Here is a 23,505-nt window from a genome sequence, read left to right as displayed (position 1 = left end):
TTTCTCATAAAGAAACTGCATGGCATAATTCAATCTTGGCAGATGCAGCACAGTCCCATCTTGATACAGGCTAATGTACATAATTTTTGTTGAACAGGCAGCACTGCAAAAAAAAAAAAAAAAGGTCGCTTGATTGAAGCTGAAGACGCAGGATGTTGTTGCCCCAGTGTGTATCAGAAGATGCTCAGCATAGACACGTAATAAAAAAATTACTGGAGAAATCAGTTATACCAATAGAAAATAATTATAGTCAGCAGGGCCTTGATGCAGTATTGTGTGTTACCTTCTTACTGGTTTTTATCTGTTTCTTTGCTGATGCAACCAGATAATTCTGTATAACGTGAAAAAAGCACCACTAGCAATTTGTCACCTGTGTTGTAATTTGCACAGAGATTGCTTCATCGAACATTTACCGTACAGCAGAAAGTTTGTTTTTATTTGCTGCATTGCATAAAACATGGCTAGAACTGTACATGGACTGTGCATGCATGTGTGGCATCGACAAAACCACACAGGAGACAGAATTAAGAACATAAGTTTATTTTAAGGCACACAAAAATGTCACATTATACTTTGATACTGACATGTAAGAGATCAACGAAACCAACTTTTTTGACACATACTGTGAACAAATTACAAAAATCTTCATTGCTGCAAACTCATTCAGCCAGAAGGCAAGAGCCAGTGATTTGAGCAAAATGGTAATCATATGAAATAAGACACACTGATTAGAGGCTTGTTACAAGCCACTTTATGGTTGTTTTCTAGGAACACATGCTTTCTTAGCTCCTTTGCCATAGCAAGAATGCAGTTCTTGATATGGCACCCAACATGTGAGGCTTTAGATGTACGAGTGTCTTTTAAGTGCATAGGAGACCACTTCATAGACAAGAGGACAATAAATCTATCTGTAATAGAATACAGTGTATACCATAGTATAAATGACAATGCACCTTCCCCTGCTCCCTGCAGCAATGTGAAGCACGATAAAAATAAGGCACATCTTTCCTTTAAAGTTGAATACACGTGGTAATCAAGCTTTCGAAATTGAGACTATGTAAGGCACTGATTTCATATATTAAGCACCCTCTTGTAAAGCAAATAGTATGTACCGAGCAAAGCTGTGCCAGCTATGTGCCAGTGTGAAAGAAGACGACGTTCGTGTGGTTCGTGCTTGCCGGGTTTCTGCCTGAACCAGCTCATTGTGGCTAACACTTTGTCAATAATAATAACTCGTCGTAGGCATACTCGCTTGTCGCATTGTAACAAGTTGTAGAGATGTGACTGCCGTGGCTGGGATCAAATTCCCGAACTTCGGGTCGGCAGGCTAGCACCTTAACCCCTGATCCACTGTGGTTGATGCAACTTTAAGCAGTCGTGTGGCTCTGGGGGTAGAAAAATTGGCTACTTCACAGAATGCCTGGGTTCACTTTTACTTTAACTGTGATTTTTATTCTGTATGGTCTAGAAATATTTTACTCTTCGGCATTGTCACTGAAACAGGCAGCAGATTTTTTTTTTTTTTTGACGTAAGCTTTTTAAAGTTATCATGGTAAGATTTCCAATGTCTGTTTTAGTGATACTTGAGAATAAAGCCTTACTGTGGGCTTACGACCTGTGAGACACGCCCAAATTTCATGGGTCATGGGTATGCACCAGATGTGTATGGGAAAGGGTTTCATGATTTACGAGACAGGTATTTCATGTCAATCAAACCATGATGTGTCAGTCATGTTTGTCTTACACTCATACTCTTATATGCCAGTTTTGGTACGTACTAGTAAAGGAGGTGATCACCCGAACACCCAGACGCAGGCAGCTAAATAGATGGATAAATCAAAACGGTCAAAATACCTTTATTTCGCTAAAAAATGCTTTGATACTCGGATGGTGCGCACACTCTTAAAAACAAATTGGAAGATCATTTGGAACATAGTAAAAGATTGGGCATGTGACAACGTTTTTCATATATTAAGAGTGGAGCTGTTTAAGCAGAGCATTGGTTTGTGATGGGAGAACAGAAATAACTATCAACTATCACCATGAACGGGCACATGCTCTTTTTCGCTTCTTGTTCAGCTTTTTCCTGCTGTGCTTCACTCCCAGAACACATGCGCCGATACGTCCGGCATGGGATGCATTAAGACTTATGGACTTCGAGAATGAGTGCAAAGAGAACAAAATGATGTCAAAAAAAAAAAAAATCTCAACGAGACGGCATTCAAATTTATGTACTAACAATCTGAAAACAACCACTCGGCTATCCAGGTACGCTAGCAAAATTTATCATAGCTTTTTATAGTATAGAGTGCAAGGGTGTTTGAAAGATAAGCGAGAGTGAGGAACAGGGAAAAGGTGGGGAGGGAGAAGGTGTCACATAGAAGGAATGAGGAAGGAACAGAATCAAAAAGTGAGGGAGAAAGGTAAAAGAAGAGAAATAGAATGGAATCTAAAATAGAGACAAAAATAAATTGTAGGAACACATAAAAAGAAAAAGAGGAAGAAAAAAAGACTAATAACACAAAACAAGGAAGTTGGTTCTGTATCATTTCTTCGAGGCTTGGCACCACTATTGCAAATCTGCCTCTATTTTTTTTGTCCCATTGTTATCACGTGAGAACAACACTTGGCACTGGTTGCAGATTAAATCAAAAGCCTGAAAAACGTGTCCCGCCGACCTTTCTTGAGTGACCAAGCCTGCACAAAACACTCCGAAGCTGATATTCTTACCTTGCTGACGAGGCCCTGCGATTGACCATGAGGATCGTCTCTGCAGAAGAATACAAACATTTCTTCTTTTGTCACTGCTAAATTTCGCAAGGCATCAAGCAAGCGTGTTCAGAACTTCAGAAGCTGTTTTGTACTTTACAAAAAAAAGAAAGTTGTGTCATTTTGCTAAATAGCACTCACACTTACTTCTTGCATCTTGCCCTTGGTAACGTGTTCAGGAAAATCACACAGATGTAATTGGTCTCAAGCTTTTGTTCCACAAGCACCCCGTGCAGCCAGAACATAACAATGCAGTAAATGTTTGTTGTTTTGTAATCAGCATCCATATTTTAGCCATTCTGAATGTCGGTATCATCATCTCTCTCAAATTTTAATGACGAATCTCTCTCAGAAAAAGTCCCATATGTAAGATGCGGTAAAAAGGCCTTTTAAATTACATTACTTGGCGTTTTTCACCCCCTCTTCCACATCAAATTTTTGCACCATTCTGGCTTTTTCAGGACTAAACTTTGTGATTGTGGTCCACCAGGTCAGGGGAGTTTGATGCTTTCGGTTTCCTTCTAATGTTGTGCTTTCTCATAAGATTACTTGCGAGATGGCGCAGTAGTGTGTATTTGTTCTTCCTGCGTCCTCGTTTTTTCGCTGTGTTGATTTCAACATGCATAGGATGCATCTGTGCAGAGATTTGAAAGTAGTCAGCACAACTGCAGATAAAGCAACGCTAGTGACACGAGGACAAGCACAGGCTTACAACAGAAATTTTATACAACATACAATATATAGGCCACATCTAAAATATTAACATGCTTATGGTAAGAAAAAATAACTTAAGTGAAAGTGCACTGAAACAAACTGTAAAAGAAAAACTAAGGCAAAATAGCACATGATGCTGAATACAGGTAAGCCAGTTCTTTAACAGATAGGAACATCGAAGGTTTAATGTCACCAGCTTCCTTTAGCTGTTCATGCAGCCTTAATGATAATCCTGGTGCTATCATAAAGGTGAGCTGCAATAGCTTTTGTTTTCTCGAACAGAAGCTGGCAACCACATTCTCAACAATCAGAAGCCAAAGCACCATCTCTATCTATGGTTTTTACCTTTTGACAATATTCCTGCAACCGTATACTTAAGCACTTGTCTCTTTGACCCACATAACTGTGTCCACAGAACCAAGATATGCTGATATCAATGCCCCCTGCACAGTCAACAAAGTTTTGCCGTGCATAGATTGGCTATGGTTCAAAGCTCTTTTAACATCACAAGATCAATTACATAAATGAGATTGGTTATTCAGTGCATTGGTTAAACAGGAAAGTATCTACCGTATTTACTCGCATAATCCTCGCACTTTTCTTTACAGAAAACCGATGCAAAGTTGGGGGGTGCGAGAATTACGCGGGGAAAACTTACGTGGAAAGTGGTCGCAAATCAGGATTCTCACACCAGCAACTACAGCAAGCTTTGAGAAACACTAATTAAAACTTACTTCAACAATAAAAGCGCAGGTTCAACACAAGGCAAGTTTTATTTGTGACACAAAACGTACAAGGAAATAGTCGAGAATTGGAATACCAAACGCAAAGCTTGTAGCAGTAGCGTGTGTCGCTCAACAGGAGCCCTCAAAAGGTAAGCGTAGGACGTCAGTATTGGGTTAATAGTTATTTAACAAAATCGTCTGCAGTTTCCTTCAGAAGAAATAAAGTTTACTATCAATCCCAGTTTTAGGCACACGGACGGCCCAACGCGTCTTGGTGGCTTTCAGCTGCCTTCACCAGTAGCGAACAAAAAGTCGTAGACTCCGAAGGGCCTACCGGCGGCCCTGTTGCCGTTGTTTAGTGCACGATCTATCGCTTTCAGCTTGCAATTAGCCGTGTACCTTCGGTATCACCCTATAACGTAACAAGATTACCGACACAACATACAAAACACGCTGCAACGCGCACTTGCCACTTTAACTTGGCTTGGATTGAGTTGAATCTCCGTACGATAATAGTATGCTTGATGCATAAGAGATGGCGCCAGATGGTGCGTGCTATCATCATCAGTGGTTTGAATGAGCAGACGACATTATTGCGGCAGTTTTTGGGGGTGCGATAATTACTCGAGAAAAAAAAAGAAATCATATTTTTGTTGAGCGATGGGGGGGGGGGGGGGTGCGATAATTATGCGAGTGCGAGGATTACGCGAGTAAATACGGCAAACATATGGTTACAGGGAAAATTTGCAAAAAGTTAAATACATGAATAGAGACGTTTCTTAGGGTTCTCGTAATTAGAAATACGATTGCCAATGTCTGTTTGAGAAAACAAAAGTTCTCATGAAGGCACCCAGAACTTTCAATACTTTTGACTGCAAAGAACTGGCTTACCTGGATTCATTGGTATATTCTATGTCACCACTTTTCATTTTTTTTTTTTTTGTGGTCTTTGTGATTTTATGCTTCACTTCGATTTCTTTACATGTTGTTTTTAACTCGGGTGTAGGCAACGCATTCGGGAGTTGAGATGAATTTCAATTGGATGTCGACGCTAATTCTCGTCTCACTTGTGCTGCTGTGTTTACTGCTGAGCAGTTTTAAGTATGGAATACCAACTAGTCCGCAGCCACATATGTTGCTTCATGCACAGAAACCCCGGGGTGCTAGCCGCACTCTCAAAGTCCAATGTTTTTTCATCGCTCGTGAAGCCATAGAAGCGAATAGCGAGGCTTGATTGAGCATGCGGGTGTCACATGAACTCTTTCTATCAAAAGTGAATTTATGGACCGTGATTGCCTCATCTCCGCACCTAACGCAATCAAGAAGGTTGGACTGGATAGCCATCGAAATTACATCGTGTGATGCCTGTACTTTGAAATCAGGGATGGTTGGTAGCTCTTTAGAATGATGTAGTGGTTAAAGTACCTCACATTTAACAGCTCAGCTAATACGAGTTCAATGCTACTACGCATGTAAAATTAAGTATTCGACGAACAAGCGCAAGAATCTGAGCAGGTTGCCGAAGGGCCGCGCAAACCACAATACTTCAAGCGTACCCAGCAAAACTTGCAACACGTACGGACTAGCACGCCGTCACCATCTCACACACAACAGAAGTAAATATCACGAATGTCAAAGAGCACTGAAACAGGTTGACGAGTCCTAGACACCGTGGCCTTCACGCAAGCTCAGGCGAACCACAAAATTCAGTGGTTCCAAACGCGAACACAATCTAACTATTCACGTTCACAAAGCACATTGCAACGACAAACACAATAACAGGGTGTGCCAATGATGTGAACACCGAGCCGACCACAAACACGAAAAAAATATGCCCGATGGGCCCACAGAACACCTACGTGCCTTCATCAAAAGAAAAGCTTCCATAGGTTGCCTGAACTGGCATTGTAAACATTTACGAAAAACCGCAATGTTCCACAAATCCGCTTATCCTAACACGCTTGTCGTGTTAGGCGGCAAAAACTCCACTGTCATAGCTTTCAAGTGGTCAATATGTCCATGGGCACCGCAGTTGTCGACGAACATGAGCACCTTGCGATTTTGCTTTTCGTACCGGCGATCGAGCGTGCTGTTCGAAAAGGTTTCGCGTAATCCATGCCTTCGAATTTGCTTCATACCACACCGGGAGTGATTTGACGCCTTTAAAACATCTCGGGTTCTTTGATTTCCCTATCACGAGGAACGGAAGTTTCTCCGTCCCCGTCATGCTGCCTCGTACAACAACTGTCAGTCGCTCCTTGCTGTGCTTCCCCCATGACAGGGTTCACCAGACAAAGCTAGCGTCTTGTCTGGCAGCATCCTATAAAAAAGTCCCGTCTCGTCACAATTAAAGACGTTTTCTGGTGGATACTGGCGCAGCAGTGCGCACAGCTTGTTGGCGCGGTAGTTGGTCACGAGTGTTGGTCGACGGAACCACTCTCGCCGCACATTCGCTTGAAGGCCAGGTCGTACCTTTTTTTAAAGTTGCGCAACCAGCTGTCACTGAACTTGCAGCCGGTGATACCCATGCGTAGGGCGAACGTCTCTGCTTTCTGTCTCAGATCGCCAGACACATGCATTTTCCTAGCCACCGTGGCACTCAACCACATGTTCAGCGCCTCTTCAAGCTGCGGGTGACTGCCATCCCGGAAATTTTTCTGCGTACCTGCAGACGCTTTCTCAGCTGCCTCCAGGATCTTAGCCTTCTGCTTGAGGTAGTTCGAGACGGTTTGCTTAGAAATAGAAAATTCCCGAGCAACTTCAGACTGAGGTCGGCCGCCTTCTACCTGGCGAATTATCTCCACTTTCTTCGCCATCGTGAGCGTTTTGTAGCTCCCACGTTGGTCGCGTTTCTTCACTACCGACGGCGCAGCAATGGGTGGTGTCAGAGCCATATCAGCACGCCACGGAACACGCAAAAGAGCGAGAACACAGAGAACAAAACGAACCAGGCCTAGCCGCAAAAGCAACTGACTGACACGCTGACACACGCCAAACGCCACAGCGAACAGACTCCGTAGGCGGCTTGGCTTGGCCGTTCGACTGGCTAAAATAAAAAAATAAACGTTTCGCTACACATAGCCTTTGAGATCGGCAATGGCAATTACTGCGTGCATTTTGACACTGGCCCGACGTCCATCTGTAGCAAGTGCAGCATATCAGTGCTGGCAACCTAGCAAATGTATTGTCAATGTCGCGGTCAGCGTGTAATGGCGTATGGCGACGCATCTGGTCACTCAAACGGAGTTCGAATGATCGAATGGCGCACAGCGGGGCGTCCGAATTTTTGGTCGTGAGTTTACATTAGGATCAATGGAGCGAGTGGCGGTGCCATAAAGATGTCCGAATAAACGGGCATGTCCGAATTTTCGGCGTCCGAATAAACGGTCGGCGACTGTATACGTAATGTATAAGAACGTCTGACATTTTAGACGCTGAACCTCTTTGGTTTCCGATTTTTCACCCCTCTGCCAAACTTGCATGTCCAAAACAGCATTAATTGAAGTGCACCTTTCTGCTGCATCTATTGTATTTACATGCATAATTTGCACTCTTGTTGTGATTTTAGAGCTCTGAAAAGGGGGTGTGCAGTTTTATGCAGGCATTTTGCCAATTGTCTAAATAATGGGAAATAGTTAATTATACACCATATTTACTTGCATAATGAACCCACAATCACCTAGGTCATTAAAAAAAGTTTTAATGTATCTATTCATTTTATTTTGGTAAGATAGCCAGTGCTGTTGAAGATCGAAAGAAAGTTAAATCACACCATTATATCACAAAACAATGATGCATTAGAAGTCAAAACATATTTTAAATCATGCATTAAATCGCAAAATAACAATATAATAACCCCCAAATGCAGAGATGTTACTTGGCTCGCGCCTTCAACTTGACTTGAGCAAGTCGGCGTGAAGCAAGCAGCGGACTTCAAAACTTCCAAGTCAGCCTTCGCGTTTCATAGATGCTCAGGCTGTCTTGCGTGGTCAAGTCAAGAACGAGCTTCAAAGCAGAAACATGCTGCTCGCCTGCTAACGAGGTTAATAATGAGTTGATCGCGTAAGGCACGTGTTACAGCAAAAAAAGACCATACATTTTAAAGTAACTATAAAAACGAAGTGCCACAAGCATATTTTTGCCATTTTACAGCTAACGAGTGCTACGTGGTGCCTGCCGCCACAGCGATGCGCAGTGTTGCTTCTGTAAAGCGTTCGTTGCTCGCTGGTTTTAGTGGCCACCCAAATGCGGTGTATTTCTCCACGCTTGCTTTTCTGGAGGCGAAATAAGCATTGGATTGGGTTCTTCTATTTTTTTTTTTCTATCGAACGCCACAGCGTGTATTTTTGCTGACCTGGCTCACGAGGTAACGCGATTTTCACTGTATCCGCCTTTCTGTACGCCTGTGGACATGGTTGTAGCGGGCTAGGTCGCAGTTATATACAAAAAAGAAAACAAAATGTTCTGGGAACACAAGTGATTCGTATCCTTTTGCTGAGTTTAATAAACAAGAAAAAAAAGCGGAGGTCAGGTCATTGCCCTCAGCAGAATTTTGTCTCGCGGGGTGCAGCAATGTCTCGCTGCATGGTGGTGAAGGGGGAGGCGCATGATCAAAAACCCATGATAGGGGCAAACCTTTTTTTTGTGTGTGTGGATTTTTACGTAGCGTTGTGCAACAAGTGATACCTTTCGGAGCGAGAAACACCGCCCTAGACGGCACAAAAGGATAGACGAGGCACACAGACACAACACCAAGTCAATTTTGTACCAAAAGAAACGAAAAATGTCGTCGTGTTTTAGAAAACAGAAATAGCCTTTGCAGTTGCGGAACACTTCAGCGTCGTCACCACCGGGGCTATTATACGCACGTGTGTGTAGTCGACACAACCTGTAACGCCAGGGAACTCAGCCACTTCATAAATGTCTCGCATAACTATAGAAAGTGCCACCGGCTGCAGAAAGCGCACCAGTACCGCGTACAGGTGCTTTGCGATGAATAGCGTAACTTTCGGACTGCACGGCACACTGTCGACTACGGAATGCGGACAAGATTCTCCGTGGCTGTTTGGAATGTGCTAGGGCTGTAAAACCTGAGAGCAATCAGTAGCTGTAAAACTGGAGGCACAGGCTGTCTTCGGTTGTCCCCACTTTCTCGGAGCGGCAACATAACCAGCAGCTGCCACACGGCGTTCTTCGTAAATCTGTACCGAGCGGGGAATTGTTGCTCGTCGTACAACTCCATCCGATTTCCTCGGTCACGTGAAGCGGTTTCAGGAATCTTCGGCAGGCAGTGCGCCTCAGAAAATGCTACGCTTATGGTGAGGCAAGCAAACTCAAAAGCGGCCACCCTCCGCGCGACGTCCATTCCAGAGGCGGCCATGTTGAAATAACACATGAAGTCGCTTTCAAGCTAGCCCCGCAGCTGACTTGAAACTTGCCCTGACTTCGACCGAGCCAAGTCGCCTTCAAGTCGCCCGCAAGTTCGAGAACGATTTATGGTGACCGGCAAGACTGTCTTGAGTCAAGAACGAGTCAAGTACGAGTCAAGTAACATCTCTGCATTCGAGGGTAAAGGTCCAAATATAGTTTAACAACCATGCTACACAGGTGCGAGCAGTGCGAGCGTGGATGACGTCGATCAACATTTAAAAGTCGTGCTTTTTGCAGCAGAGCGCCATCTGTTGAACGCAGAAAAAACCTCTTTGCTTATAGCATGACCTCCAAGATGGGGTGCACGGCATGTTTCTCTCTGACCGTCCCAGTCACCACACTCCCCTGCAAAACCAACATGTATCACCTCGCATTCCCGTCTGTCCAGAAGGGTGCACTCGCTGTGGATTCTGGCGACGACGTAGACCTCTGCAGACCACAGCGTGCACTGGGTTTCAGCATGCGCATGGTTTTAAAAGCAAAGAGATTATTAGAAAACTTCGTCGACTTTGACCGTATCTATTTATCTATCTACCATCCATCCATCCACCCATCCATACACACATACATACATCCGTCCGTCCGTCCGTCCGTCCGTCTGCCGCGGTGGTCTAGTGGCTAAGGTACTCGGCTGTTGACCCGCAGGTCGCGAGATCAAATCCCGGCTGCGGGGGCTGCATTTCCAATGGAGGTGGAAATGTTGTAGGCCCGTTTGCTCAGATTTGGGTGCACGTTAAAGAACCCCAGGTGGTTGAAATTTTCGGAGCCCTCCACTATGGCGTCTCTCATAATCATATGGCGGTTTTGGAACGTTAAACCCCACATATCAATTAATCAATCCATCCGTCTGTCCATTCGTCTGCCCGCCCGCCTACGACTTTTAGCTCTCCTTGCCATTTAAATAATGGTACCTATACCAAAATTGGTATGGCATAACATGACTGTGTGACGAGCATAACTGACTAGTCATAACGTGAAAATCATGACATGTATGTCATGAATGTCATGATTTACATTTCATGGTCTTTTTGCTCTTACGGTGGTTTCGTTCACATGACATATTGCAAAACTGGTATGGTATGACATGACTGCACGGCGAACATAAGTGATGGACCCTAACGTGGAAATCATGACATGCACGTCATGTAAGTCCATGCCGCGCTCATGGTGCGCTCGCGGTCATTTCGCTAGCTTAACATATACCAAATTTGGTATTACGGGATGTGAATGGATGACGAAGGTACAAACATGATAATCATAAGATTCGTGTCATGTAAGAACAGGACAACGTACCTGGCTCATAATGCGCTCGTGGCTGTTTCGCTAGCTTCACGTATACCAAATTTAGTATTACGTGACGTGTATGGAAGACAAATGCCAAGCGCAAAGATGATAATCATGACATGGAAGTGATGTACGACAGAATTTACGTCCGCCTTGTAACGTTGTGCTGATTCTAATATGACACATCAACCTTCCTCGTTGGTGCTTCACATATCATTGATTCCCACTGTTTGGGATCTGCCAATTTTTTTTTCCCCCGCGTGCGAGCCAGAAGCACCGCCAGAATGTCTGGCTGCACTGAAAGCAAGTATTTTTTTCTGCTGCAGTTATACTTGCTTATAATGAACCTCCATATAACGAATTCCTCGATATAATAAAGTTTTTCTATTCCCCGTCGTTATCCCGTAGAAGCACATGTATTTGCGACCTCTATATAACAAACTAAGAAGGGGAGACATCCTTGATATAAAGAATTTCTGCTACGAATAATGAGAATTTCGCCCCAGATATTGTCATTTTGGTATGAACATCCAACTTCTGCGGTTGTCCAGCCTCCGACAAAGCGCGAAGTGGTGGCGGCGCCCCCGTGGCCCTGTCGACTCCCATGGGAGAGCCAGTGCTCATTATTGCACGTGGATATGCGGAAGGCGGGCAGGCCAGTCTGAGCGAGCCTGCGCCCTACCAGCCGGCGTTGCCGTCATTCTTGCCGCCGCAGGCAGATGTGCCCTCCCCCTCCCTCCAAACCAAAAACAAAAAATAAAACAACTTTTGCGTTGACAGTGCTACGCTTTTAGTTAGCGTCGCTTGTCGCGCTACATATGGAGAGTGCCTTACTGAATAGTTTTTTGCAGTTTACACACGTCGTTTGCTTTCCAGTTTCGGCGCCAGCGCGCGTGCATAGTTTCACTGCGCGCACAGCAGCACCCGACGATGTTCAGCTTTGCTTTTTTTTTTAATGTGGACAGCCAAGTCGTGACTACCGAGGGGATGTCGGATTAGGCGCTGATGGAAACTACGACACCGAGATCACGATGGCAACGAATCTTCGGAGGTCGACTCGTCACGCACTTCTGTCTTGCGCTGTGCCGCGAGTTCGCGGGATCGCAGCCTTCGTGATTAGCTGATTAGCCCTGGCAACAACACGACAGCACGTTGAATGCAATGCAATGAATGTGATGGCAACAAATTGGGATGTTATACGAAGGCACGCAGTCACCTTTTTTGGATTTGATATTGCGAGACTCCTACAATACAATGTTGTAATCAAATATGGCAACTCCTGGAAGAAGTGCTCTTTTCACACAGTCTCTTCGTGTTCAAAGCGCACTGATGCTTGACAAGATAGCACGGGCGCCAGGGATCTTATCGAGCCCTTGAAATCAAAGTTCACTGTTGCCACTCGAGCAAACCCCCCTCTCCCATCGCCGCATTTTTTCATGCTTGTTCAAGTTGGGTAGTTTCCATTCTGTTTGAGCATTCGATGGAGGGTCCAACACGCGGGGGGATGTTATCGTATGCACCCTCCAGGCGATAGAGGTGGGACGGCTCCTTCGATCTCTGCTCCAGCAGCGCTCGCTCACTTTTAACTGCTCGTAAAACATACATGGCACGCGGGGAGCGTTATCAATTTAGACTTGTTAGGGAACACGGTGGCAAAGGCAATAACCCACCAAGAGCGTCTATATATATATATATAATTGTTATCCCAATAATAAAGCAGTTCTTTACCGCTAAATAAATGTTTTGTGTTTTTTCTGCCTTCTATATTTTGAATTTTTCAACCTAACCTGCATTAATGAAATCTGCTTTGTAACGAATTTTTCTGTGAATTTGTCAATTTTGTTATGTCCAGGTTTAACTGTACTGCATTTATTTTGGCCCAATTTATGAAGAAAAGCATGACAACTGCTGAATTTTCTTGATATAGATCATTGTAAGGAAGTGTAAATTTGTCTGTGGCAGTGTTACTTTTTTTTCATTACGGTCCACGTTGTCTCGGTGTTAAATACTTCGATTTGAGAAATATCTAGGCATTCCAGCATTCCTTTTTCTGGAGATGTATATGCGTGAAAACCAGGCTAATTATCATCGTTGAATCATATTGCCATGCTATGATGACACATTGGTTTACCATTTTATCGTGTACATGTATTTATAACGTGGTAAACCAATGTGCAGTTATGCTCTAGATAAGTGAGTGTCCTGGTGATGTCACTGAAGTAAGGTGATAAGTAATTTTGCCGGAATATTGTAGAAGGCTTCGATTAGCCAACCTACATTTACTCCCCACGTCTTTCACAGGGAAAGTGCCTCAGTTGCATACCTGCCAAGTCTTCCATATTTTCTGGGAAATTCGCAAATTTTGACCAGTTCTTACATTTGTATGGTTGTCTGGAAAATCTCCCGGTAATTGAAATTTCTGTTTGTGATCTGGCCACATTGACCAAAATTCAGCCCAATCCGATGGTGCCTTTTTTGCACACCCATTGCATTTTATTGTAAATAAACTTGGGAGGCATTCATCAAAACATTTACTAGACTCTCATTGATATGAAACTGGCAGGTACGAAGTTTTGAAATTCCCCAGCCAAATTCCACCATATCCATTGTCCAAAATTTGGATGGTCTGAACAGTTTTCTTTATCGTGGCGAGGCGTATGGACTATAGTACTGAAACCGTTGAACGATGGCTAAAAGCAGCATGCTCAAAGTTAGGAAGGATGCATGTACGCTGCCAGCTCATGCACTGTCAGAACTGTTGTTATCGTTTGCCACAATTGCTGCGGGCGGAACCGTGGTGGCTCTTGACTTGATCATGTATGGCGACGACCTATTTAACTCCGAAAGTGCACATGCATCCATCGCTCGACTGGTCAAAGCGACATTTCTTTCCACAAGCACTGCGCACAAAACAGTGGCAAATGCGACCATAGATAACAAAAAAATGACTTTGCTTTGAAGGCTAGTGCGTTAACTGCGCATGTGGATTGAAAATAAAACTACCGTTTTCCGCAACCACTGCGTGGTAAACCATGGTCGCTGCATTGCAATCATCAACAGCAACTACTAGCCGAGAGCATGCGGCTAATACAGTGGTAGGTTAAAGGTAATAGAGGCGTGATATAAGCCAGAAGCGTTTTGGCGTTCCTGTCTAAGGAATCTAGTAACATTCCTGGTGATCTGCATATTTGGCTATGCTTTGGCATTCAATTCTCAGTTTGCCTCAAGCGAAGCTTCGGTCCTCGCTTTCCCAGCAGCCGGCTGCGCCATCGCGTCCGTTCACGTATGTCGCAGGAAGACACATGCGAGTTCTTTTGACAGAAATGGATTTTACTAGTTGTTTTGATGACACGATATTTCTGGAGATACGAATATTTGCACCCCCTCCCTTTTTTATGGTGTTTTTTTATGTGAAAAAAGGAGAAGGTGTGGAAAATAAATCAATGTGACCCCCCCTTCTCCACATTGTGAAAATCTCCGGGATTCAGAATCTTTGAACTTAGCAGGTATGCTGTTGTTATCGTCTCCTTTTTCGTCATCTGTATTTATTTTGATTATGTTTTGGTAGCACAATGTAAATATCAGTATCAGGTTCATTTACTGTACTCTCGACTGCACCCAAGTCAAAGGTTCGCACATGCAGCAAAACGGCATCTTTCTGAAGAAAACTAGCTATTCGTTGAGGTAGACTACTGAAGAGAGAAACAGTGCAAATTGTTACTGCTATATAACGCAGTATTTCATACCAAGTACACCGAACTCTGAATGCATGTTGCATTCTTCTTAAGCAAGCAAAATATTTCAAACGATGTTCTTTCTTACATTGCCCCACTGAACACCATAAAACTCGCAGTGTGAATGGGTGATCATAAGTGACCAAACGCGCCTGTAATCAACCCGGGTTCGTCGCAGCACCGGTGACGTTCAGTCTAGACATGTGGTGACTGCCCCTCCTTCTTGCCCTTGCTTCTACGGTGCTATGCAAGGTAGTTGGAAAGGAAAACTGGGGAAGCCTCACGGGCGAGTACGAAGCGTTGTGCGCTATGCGAACGCTGTCATTTGTTATTCTTCTTCGCCAGTGCCCCCCCTTACTCTATAGCCTGCAAACTTCGAAGTAAAATAAGTTTCCAGCACGTGCGTATTTTCTGCATTGCAATCATAAGTGCTCTAATATTGGCGGCGCAAATCTTCAGCAAAAAAAAAAAAAAGCCCATTTGAGAATATATACACTCCAGCATTGGCTTTGCTTCTCGCACACATTGACCAAACATTTCCAAAAAGCGCGAGGCTATATAAAAGCGTAAAACTTTTTTTTTTTTTTTTCGCCATATGCAAGCTGTGCCAACAGCGCAGCACCCTTTTCAATGCTCTGTTTGAGCACTGCAGTGCGGAGAAAAGAGCGGGCAACCCCACCTCTGGAAACACTCTCTCCATGCGATTGGGACGGCCGAAGAAAAACACGCTGCATGCCCGCCATTTTGGAGGCCATGCTCATAGCGCTACTTGTGCACAATGGCGTGAAAACAAAGTGCAATTGCGTGCGCTGCCATCTGACGCTGTGTTATTGTTGTGAAGTTTGTCGCAGTGAACTTCGTTGTAACACCTGTTGCGCAGGGCACGATCGGCCGGTAGGAGATACATGGGTGGTTTTAAATTCCGTCGAGCATGCGCTGGAACATGGGAACCGAGTGGCTGGACGACACTTCGGTATTGATCCATGCGAGTTCGTTACGGGAGATAACGAAAAGAACTTCATGCTACAATAATGTTCGTCACGCATTTCGCGGGCTGAAGCACAGTTTCCCCTTGTAAAGAGCGAAGTTCTCAAATAGAGGCTCTGTAGTCCTGCCCCTGAATTGAAGGCCAGCAGAGGTTGAACGGCGAGTTTCTTAATACTGTCATGCGAAATGTTCGCTGTTTTAACACCTGTGACTTTTTTTCTCTCACGTAATGAACCCTTTCCCCAAGTGACATCAACTTTCCTGAAAAAAGAAGGTGGATTCAATGCGCGAGTAAATACGGTGCGTGCAGTATAAATATTTAAAAAAAAGGAGTAAATTGAAGCACAAACAAAGTGTACGTGCATTTAACAGAATTAGCATGTACTTTAACCAGCCAGATCCGGTCATGCGCAGTCTAGTCAAAATTTCTGGCCGAGAGGTCTGATCATGTGTAATTGTTGTGGCCATCATCACCGTCCTCCGAAAGCCTGTTGACCTCGGTTCCGTTGCGTGCGTTTTTAATGCCCCATTTTCTTTGAGCTCATCTCGGCATTGCTTAGAGAAACCAAGTCCCACAACACAATGATAGCAGAGGATCTGAGCATTAGCACATACCGTATAATGCAAAGCGAAATATAGGTCGACCCCTTTACCTTGACCAGCAAAAAAAAAAAAAAAAAAAAAAAAAAAAAAAAAAAAAAAATCAGCTTTGTTCACTGATTCACTTTATTTAGGACTCCAAGCTGTCAGAGCTCTTCTCCGAGAACGACTGCTTTTCACTAGCCGCCTCACATAACATGTCGTCCACGGTGCCATTGAGAGCGTTGCCGATGCAGCACTTCTTAAATGTGCGCACCACCATTTCTTCAGGCACAGACTGCCATGCCTCGGAGACCCAACCACATACTGTCGCGAGAGGTGGGCGCAGCCGGCCTGTAGGGGGTCCGCGGTTTGTCACCAGCCATCCATTCAGTGTACAATGTATGCACACGGCTCTTGAAAGGCTTGTTAAAGACGACGTTAAGTGGTTGCAGTGTTGATGTCATCCCTCCCGTAATGACGACAAGATCAATTTTCCCATCGCAAAGTCTCTCCGTCACGGATGCCGTCAAGTGCCTGTGAAATGCATCGTAACACGAGCATGTTCCGGTGCTGCAGGAGGGCTTCGGCCCACCGGTTCGACATTGTGCAGATCCACTCGCGCATTAGAGCCTCGTCCATGTACCCCTTTTCGCGCATGCGAATGATGACATCTCGTGGCAAGGCCTCCTTTGGCAGCATCTTCCACTTGAAGATGATGAACGGGGCAACTTTCTGCTGTCAGCCGACAGCAGAAATGAGGAAAGTATTACGGTGAAGCTCAAATGCTGGCTTCCGATCGATGAAAGCTTCACTTCTTTTGCCCTGCGTTTGCAGACTGTCATGAACGACGGCATGTAAAACCACACTGGCCTTTCGTCAGCGTTGCCGATCTGGCCTAACATGTAGCCATGATCTCGCCAGAGGCTATTCATATAGAGTTGAAACACTATCAACTTGTCCTCGTACATCTCGGGCAGCTTCTGGCAGATTGACGTGTGCCGTCGAAGGGCAAATCCTTTGCGGCGCATCAAGCGGTGGACCCAATACATAGACCCCTTGAAATCTTTTCTCAACAGACCGGCTTCACGGGCGAGCTCAACGACTTTTGTGTGAATGAGCTCCGCATTCACTGGCAGGGGACCTGGCATGGTACTTGCAAACGAAATGTGCCACCTTGTCTTCGAGTTCCGGGTGCACAGCTCAGCGACCGCAAAAGGACGTCTTCCCCGCATTGCATACCAACAGTTTTGATTGTTGGTTGCGCCAGTTCCTGACGCTTCTCTAGAACACTCCACACTACTGCTGCGCCGCCATGATGCCATTCGCTTTCGAGAATTCAATAACTTTTCTCCTAAACGCGGCGGTAAACTGATGCCACGTCCCAGTATTCATGGCTTGCCGCAGAGCAAGGTCACCACTCGCTAGGAACACTGAATGAACAAGAAAAGTAAAATGGCGTCGGCAGAAAACGCGTCAGGTGTCTGCCCATGGAGGCAATGTTGATGCTGATGCCTAAGAAGCATGCGACGTTCCTTTTGCCAGACAATCACTCTGTTTATGCCAAAGGCCGGTATATAGGTTGAGGGGTGACTTTTTAGTGACATTTTCAGAAAAAAAAATCTCGACCTATATTCCGCACTATACGGCAATTGAAAACAGCAGCAAGTGTGCTTTCTCCCATATCGAACGTCGCACATTGGAAAACTTCAGGCTTAAGCTCTTGGCGGTGGCACGTATTCCTGTTTTCTTCTGCAAACTTTATAATAGCGAGCTTGAATTTCTCTGTGTATATAATTATTGTAGACCATCAGAAGGAAACAGTAAAAATGTGACAGGCGGATGGCGACCTCAACTTTTGAAATCAACCAAGCATACTTTGCAGCACAGATGTAGATAACAAGGGAAACAGTAAGTGTGACAGGCCCTCGCACGCCTCTGATGCAGAGACTTGTTTGTGTTGTGACGCGAGCATGCATTCTCATGGTGGAAGAGATGGGGCGGTAGAGAGACTCACCATCCCATCTCAAGTGTGCCACCATTCATGCTGTCTCTTTGAACGAGACCACTAAGTGCGCTGCATAAGCATGTTGCCTTCACAAATGAAAGCAACTCTCCATTGCTGTGCCCGTGTGTGATCAGGATAGGAGTGGACACAATGAACACTTTCATGGCACATGTGTTTGTACAGTACAGTAAAGCAAGCACCCCAGCAGAAACAGCGTGAACATGGTAAGCGGTGTACTGCACACAACTAGGAATGACCGGCTCTACGCAGAGACAAATGCGGCATGTCAGCGGAGATTTTTCGGCAGTAGAGCATCGGGAAAGCCAGACTAGTTGTCTACTCCTCTGCCGCAGCCTTTGTGTGACATGTCATAGCTTCGAAATGCTCTATGCAAGAAGGCCATAATTTTTTTCACGATCTGCTGGTATTGGTGGCGTGTATTGGATAGACTCACTGCTGGTACCGAATGTATTCGTGAGAGCTTAGATTCTCGCCAACATGCTTGACAAGTGTACTGGCAGGCACTAGAGCTGTTTTGGATATGGCTGTAGTGATTTGACCGTCTGAGCGATGTAAAATGGTATAAATTATTTTTTTTAATGATTTCACAATCCCTAGGTAATCCAGAAAATCAGACATTCATTGTGCCAATAACCACTAAACTTTCTGGGCAAATCGAGCCAACACGGCTATTAATTGCCAGCATTTGATGAGTAAAATGTGTTTTTGCTTTAGAGTGTGCTGCACTCTGTAGGAAAGCTGTATTTATTGCTGCTGCACTGAACAAGCCAGGGGGGATTTTGCATTAGGTGGTCAGAGTTGGCCGAAGCTCAAATATTTCTCTGAAAGCGGCTTAGAAATGTATAGTAAGCTTGAATAAATCTAGGAAATTGGCAAGACATTTTAGGTCTATGTAGACTCTGTAGCTTCATGATCTGCACTGTTTGCTTTCATGTCGTAAAAATATTTCATTCTGGTTCCAGGAATTCGAGAAGCAGCGGCTGCAGCTTCAGAAAACAATGGCATGCAGAAGGATTTGGCATCGGAAGAGCTCTTTGATTTGAAAGGCAAGTTTCGAATTCTTGGTTCTTTCATTTTCAGGTAGCAGATGAGTTAAAAGGCCTCCATTTTGTCTTTTTGTTGCCAGGCGTACTAGGTATTCTCTATACTACCCTCCCACCCCACCTTTCCCTAAAACAGTAACTTTCTTCCATGTTAGAAAATCGCCTATAAGTAATGGTCTTTGGTAAATATTTTAAACATCCTTTTAATTATTTTGCCCTCAGTACTGAAGTATTACAGAAGGGAATGGTTGTAAAACCTCTCATTATTACAGTCGAGCCCACAAATAACGGCCCCGCTTGAAACAAACTTTCACCTAAAATGAACAATATTCGCGTGACCGTGAAAGTATACATTATTTCAATGGCACAAAATCGCACTTACAACAACCGTCTTTGAGCGCCTCCGATCGGTTACAGCGAATGGAGTCGGCGCTCTGCCACTGCCGCTGGATGAACAAGCACTCGTGCGCTCTTTCATCTAGCGGCCCTGGCTCTGCCTACTTCTCGGGAAACCATTTTCGACCACCGATCATAGCCTCCGCTATCCTCTAGAGGATAGCCTCCGCTATCCTCTAGTTGCCGCTCTCCCCGACCGCTTTTTGATACGTACCCCTCCGTCCTTTGTCCCCCCAGCTTTTGCGGCCTAGAGTGACCAGACCATTTGCCGACAACGCCGGCCACCGACTGTATCCAATCGTCTGCGTCTTGGCTTATCGTAATATTCTAGTGCACGCACTTGTGCTACCCCACGGACTCTGATAATTCGCGATTTGTTTTGTGTTTAGGGCCTGTTCTTGCTCTCTTTGCACTCGGCTCAGCATGCCCTCCGCACGCGTGCGAAAGCGTAAAAACGGCTTAGCACGGAACGAATCGCGAAATAGCACAGTCGGGGAAGCCACGCAAGTCCGCCGGCGCAACAAAACGATTCTTTGACCACGGCCGCCGATGCATTGAATATACCGCCGCGCGCGCAGGCACTCTTTCAAGTTCTTCTACGCCCGAGTTGGGCGTTTCGCGGGCCTTTCAAGCAAGCTACCTGACCTGACTCCTTCCCACGAGTTTTGGTTTTCAAGGTCGCCTTCCCGCCGTATCCTCCCCTTTCTTCACCCTATCACAACTCCTTGCCCTTCTCTCGCAAATCTGCTCTTCTCTCTTGATAACAACTCCTTCGCCCGTCTCCACCGCTCCGCAACGCTAGCCACGCCGGCTCGAATTCAGAAGTTTCGTTTTCTGACTAGAAACACGCCCAGAGCTGTACCACGCGTTCTGGCATGTGTGTTCCGTTTGCGTGTCTTTTTCGCTCTTGGTGTGCGCGTTGATGGAACCGGGGTTCTGCCCAGATGACTGGAGCCAGCCAGAGTCTCCGGGAGATGTCGAAGAGAGGAGCCGGGAGCTGCTAACAGTAACTTTTGTTTACATAATATACAGATAGCGTGTTATTACATGATGAGAGCAGCATTATGGAAGCTCTCGACGGAAACATGATGGAGATTCTGTGAGCTTGTGAAAGCTAGTGAAGAGCGCCACGGCGCTCGCGTTTTATGTCCTGGCCTTCTCAGGATTCTCTGCAGGAAAAAACAATGCAGGCCAGGACAGTCCAATGAAGTTTGTCATCTTCACCTCCACCCCCAAAAGGGGAAGGTGAAACACCGCCTCCTTCTCAACCCACGAAAGGGGGAAGAGGCACGCCCAGCTCGGCCTATGGCGAGGGAGACAACACTGCACACCGCGCACGACACAGCACAGCAAGAAGATGTTGAGTCTTACGTGGAAGTCAATTTCGCAGTCTGTTGCAGTGATGGCTATGCGGCGCCAGACAGACCACAAATTGTGGAAACAGCGGCATCAAGGCGCCACGGAGAACGTGGAAAATGCATCCGCAGACGGTTGTCAGACGCTGGGCCCTTTGCCCGGGGCACCTTGACGAAAAAGCAAGCTGCCTTGAAGGCCAACAACCCTTCCCAATCCGTCAGTCGGTCAGGCGTGTCCAAGGGGTTTTGTGAGGGGCACCGACGACCTGGGATAACTAGAAGAACGATTTCTCTGTTGGCGTCGCTCTTGGTGCATCTCTGGGAGCGCTGACTCGGAAGAAATCAGGGTAGGCTCAGCCACAATGCCTCATGCGTCAAAGCGGCGTCAAGCCAGGCAGGCCAATCATAACAGCCCGTCCACCGCCACAGGAGGTCTTGAAGGGGTTTGCTGCACCAAAGCACTCTGCAAAGACCGTAGATCTGCTCTCTTGTAGACGTTGACGCAGGCTGTACCAATCTCTGGACCTGAGCCATGGCTAGCAAACGCCAGAAACAAACCACGCAAGGCCCGAGGCACAACAAACAGAGAGCACTCAACTGACCTCGAGAAATGCAAAGTTCTGGTAAAACTCTCTAAAAATATCAAATTTGTGCGCTCGCTCGCGAAAATCAAGAATTAGATAACTAAGTCGTAACAAACTCAGACCTACTACGTGCGAAGCAAATCAACAGCCTAACGTTTTGTATCATTTCCCAGAGAGATTCATGTAACGTTGTGGTTCCTTTGTTTCTCACACAACTTGCAGGTTCGATTTGGGAGGTCCGAGGAGCCACCTCAGGACACTTCCCGAAGGACAAGTCCGTTTGATGCAAACATTTAACGGCAACAGCTTCAGACCACTTAACCCAAAATATGATGAGTCCTATCTCTCGGATACAGTTACAAACAAATCTTCAAGCTATAAGTTAGTCACTCATCATCAAGTCCTACCACTCAGTCCCTAAACAAAAAGTCCTAAGCACGCAGTTCCTACACACAGAGTGTGTTGCGGAACGTCAAAAGAGCGGCATTTCACTGACGTTGTTGCGTAAGAGCATTGGGGCAAAGCACAGGGTCGATGCAGTTGTCTTTGTAGTTGGCACCGGCGTTGGGCAGCTACATGAATCGTCGGAGAAGCAGCCTTCCTAGGCTGCCGGTGGACGCTGCACCAGCTGACGCTGCATTTTATGTACTGGCCTCGAGCTAGAGTCCCGGCCGGACAGCTCAGACCTGTCCATGGGCACGGAAAGCCAGCGCAGCCTGGTAGTCCTGCAGCCTGGTAGTCCTGCAGCCTCTCAGGTCACCGGACGATGGAGGTAGCAGCCTTGGCTCGGGTCCAAAACCCGACCACCCTGATGCGTGGCTCGTATTCCTCTGGCCACCGCTGCGACTCTTCTTTCTTTTCTCTCTCTTGCGCGTGCTTCGAACAATGCAGCGTCTGCATCGAATTCACTTCAGTAATTTATTGTTAATTATTAACGTTCGTGCCAGCTTCTTCTTCCCTGAGACTTCCAACTTCGTTCACGACGCGCACTTTAAATTCCTCTCTCCCCGTTTCAAGTTCCGCGCACTCCACCCGCTTTGAATTCCGCACACTCCATCACAATTCACAGAGTTTCAGGCACGCAGGTGCTATGGGCAAAACAAAACGAAAGGAGGTAGTTAATAAATTACGCCTTTCACTGCATAAGTAAAACTCAAGATCAAACTCACGCGTATATCATAAAAGAAACAGAGAACCAAAAAACCTACACTGCTTTGCAAAAACAGAAGGCTCAAACAGAGGCTTTTTACCTTCAGCCTACTTCTCTGTTAAGATAAACTTTTGTGTAAAACATAAAATAAACAGCGACACATAAACCTATACTTCACTGCAAAAAGAGAAGGTTTAAACAGAGGTTTTTACCTTCAGCTTAATTCTCTGTTACAATCAACTTGCGCAAAACCCTCTACTTGGGTGCTATGTTTTGCTAAATATAAGCAAACAAACAGTTTACTAATTATCTCAATATCTGCACTTAGGACGAGGAGTCGCCCCGCCGCGGTGGTCTAGTGGCTAAGGTACTCGGCTGCTGACCCGCAAGACGCGGGTTCGTATCCCGGCTGCGGCGGCTGCCTTTCCAATGGAGGCGGAAATGTTGTAGGCCCGTGTGCTCAGATTTGGGTGCACGTTAAAGAACCCCAGGTGGTCAAAATTTCCGGAGCCCTCCACTACGGCATCTCTCATAATCATACGGTGGTTTTGGGACGTCAAATCCCACAAATCAATCAATTAGGATGAGGAGGAAAATAAAGCTTTCAAAATGGGCATACTCCTTACTCATCACAGATAAGCAAACATTAGAAAGTAAGACAATCAAAACTGGATACAAGTTTTAGTATCCTTACTCTGTCACAAACATTAAGCGGCACCCTTTCAT

The 23,505-nt window shown here is 45.5% G+C and overlaps 1 protein-coding gene across 2 annotated transcripts in view; it reads left to right on the top strand.

The window, feature by feature from the left end:
* LOC119176271 (uncharacterized) overlaps positions 1-23,505 on the top strand; it is an 89,460-nt gene that overhangs the window by 48,091 nt on the left and 17,864 nt on the right. For both annotated transcript variants that reach the window (XM_037427472.2, XM_037427474.2), the window contains one exon: positions 19,214-19,297. In XM_037427472.2, coding sequence (XP_037283369.2) covers positions 19,214-19,297 — 84 coding nt within the window. The remainder of the gene's footprint in view (positions 1-19,213; positions 19,298-23,505) is intronic.

The sequence above is a fragment of the Rhipicephalus microplus genome, chromosome X (genome assembly GCF_043290135.1).
Source record: "Rhipicephalus microplus isolate Deutch F79 chromosome X, USDA_Rmic, whole genome shotgun sequence".
NCBI lineage: Eukaryota > Metazoa > Arthropoda > Arachnida > Ixodida > Ixodidae > Rhipicephalus > Rhipicephalus microplus.
The sequence above is the reverse complement of the archived record's forward strand: the minus strand, read 5'-3'. Positions and strand labels throughout refer to the sequence as shown.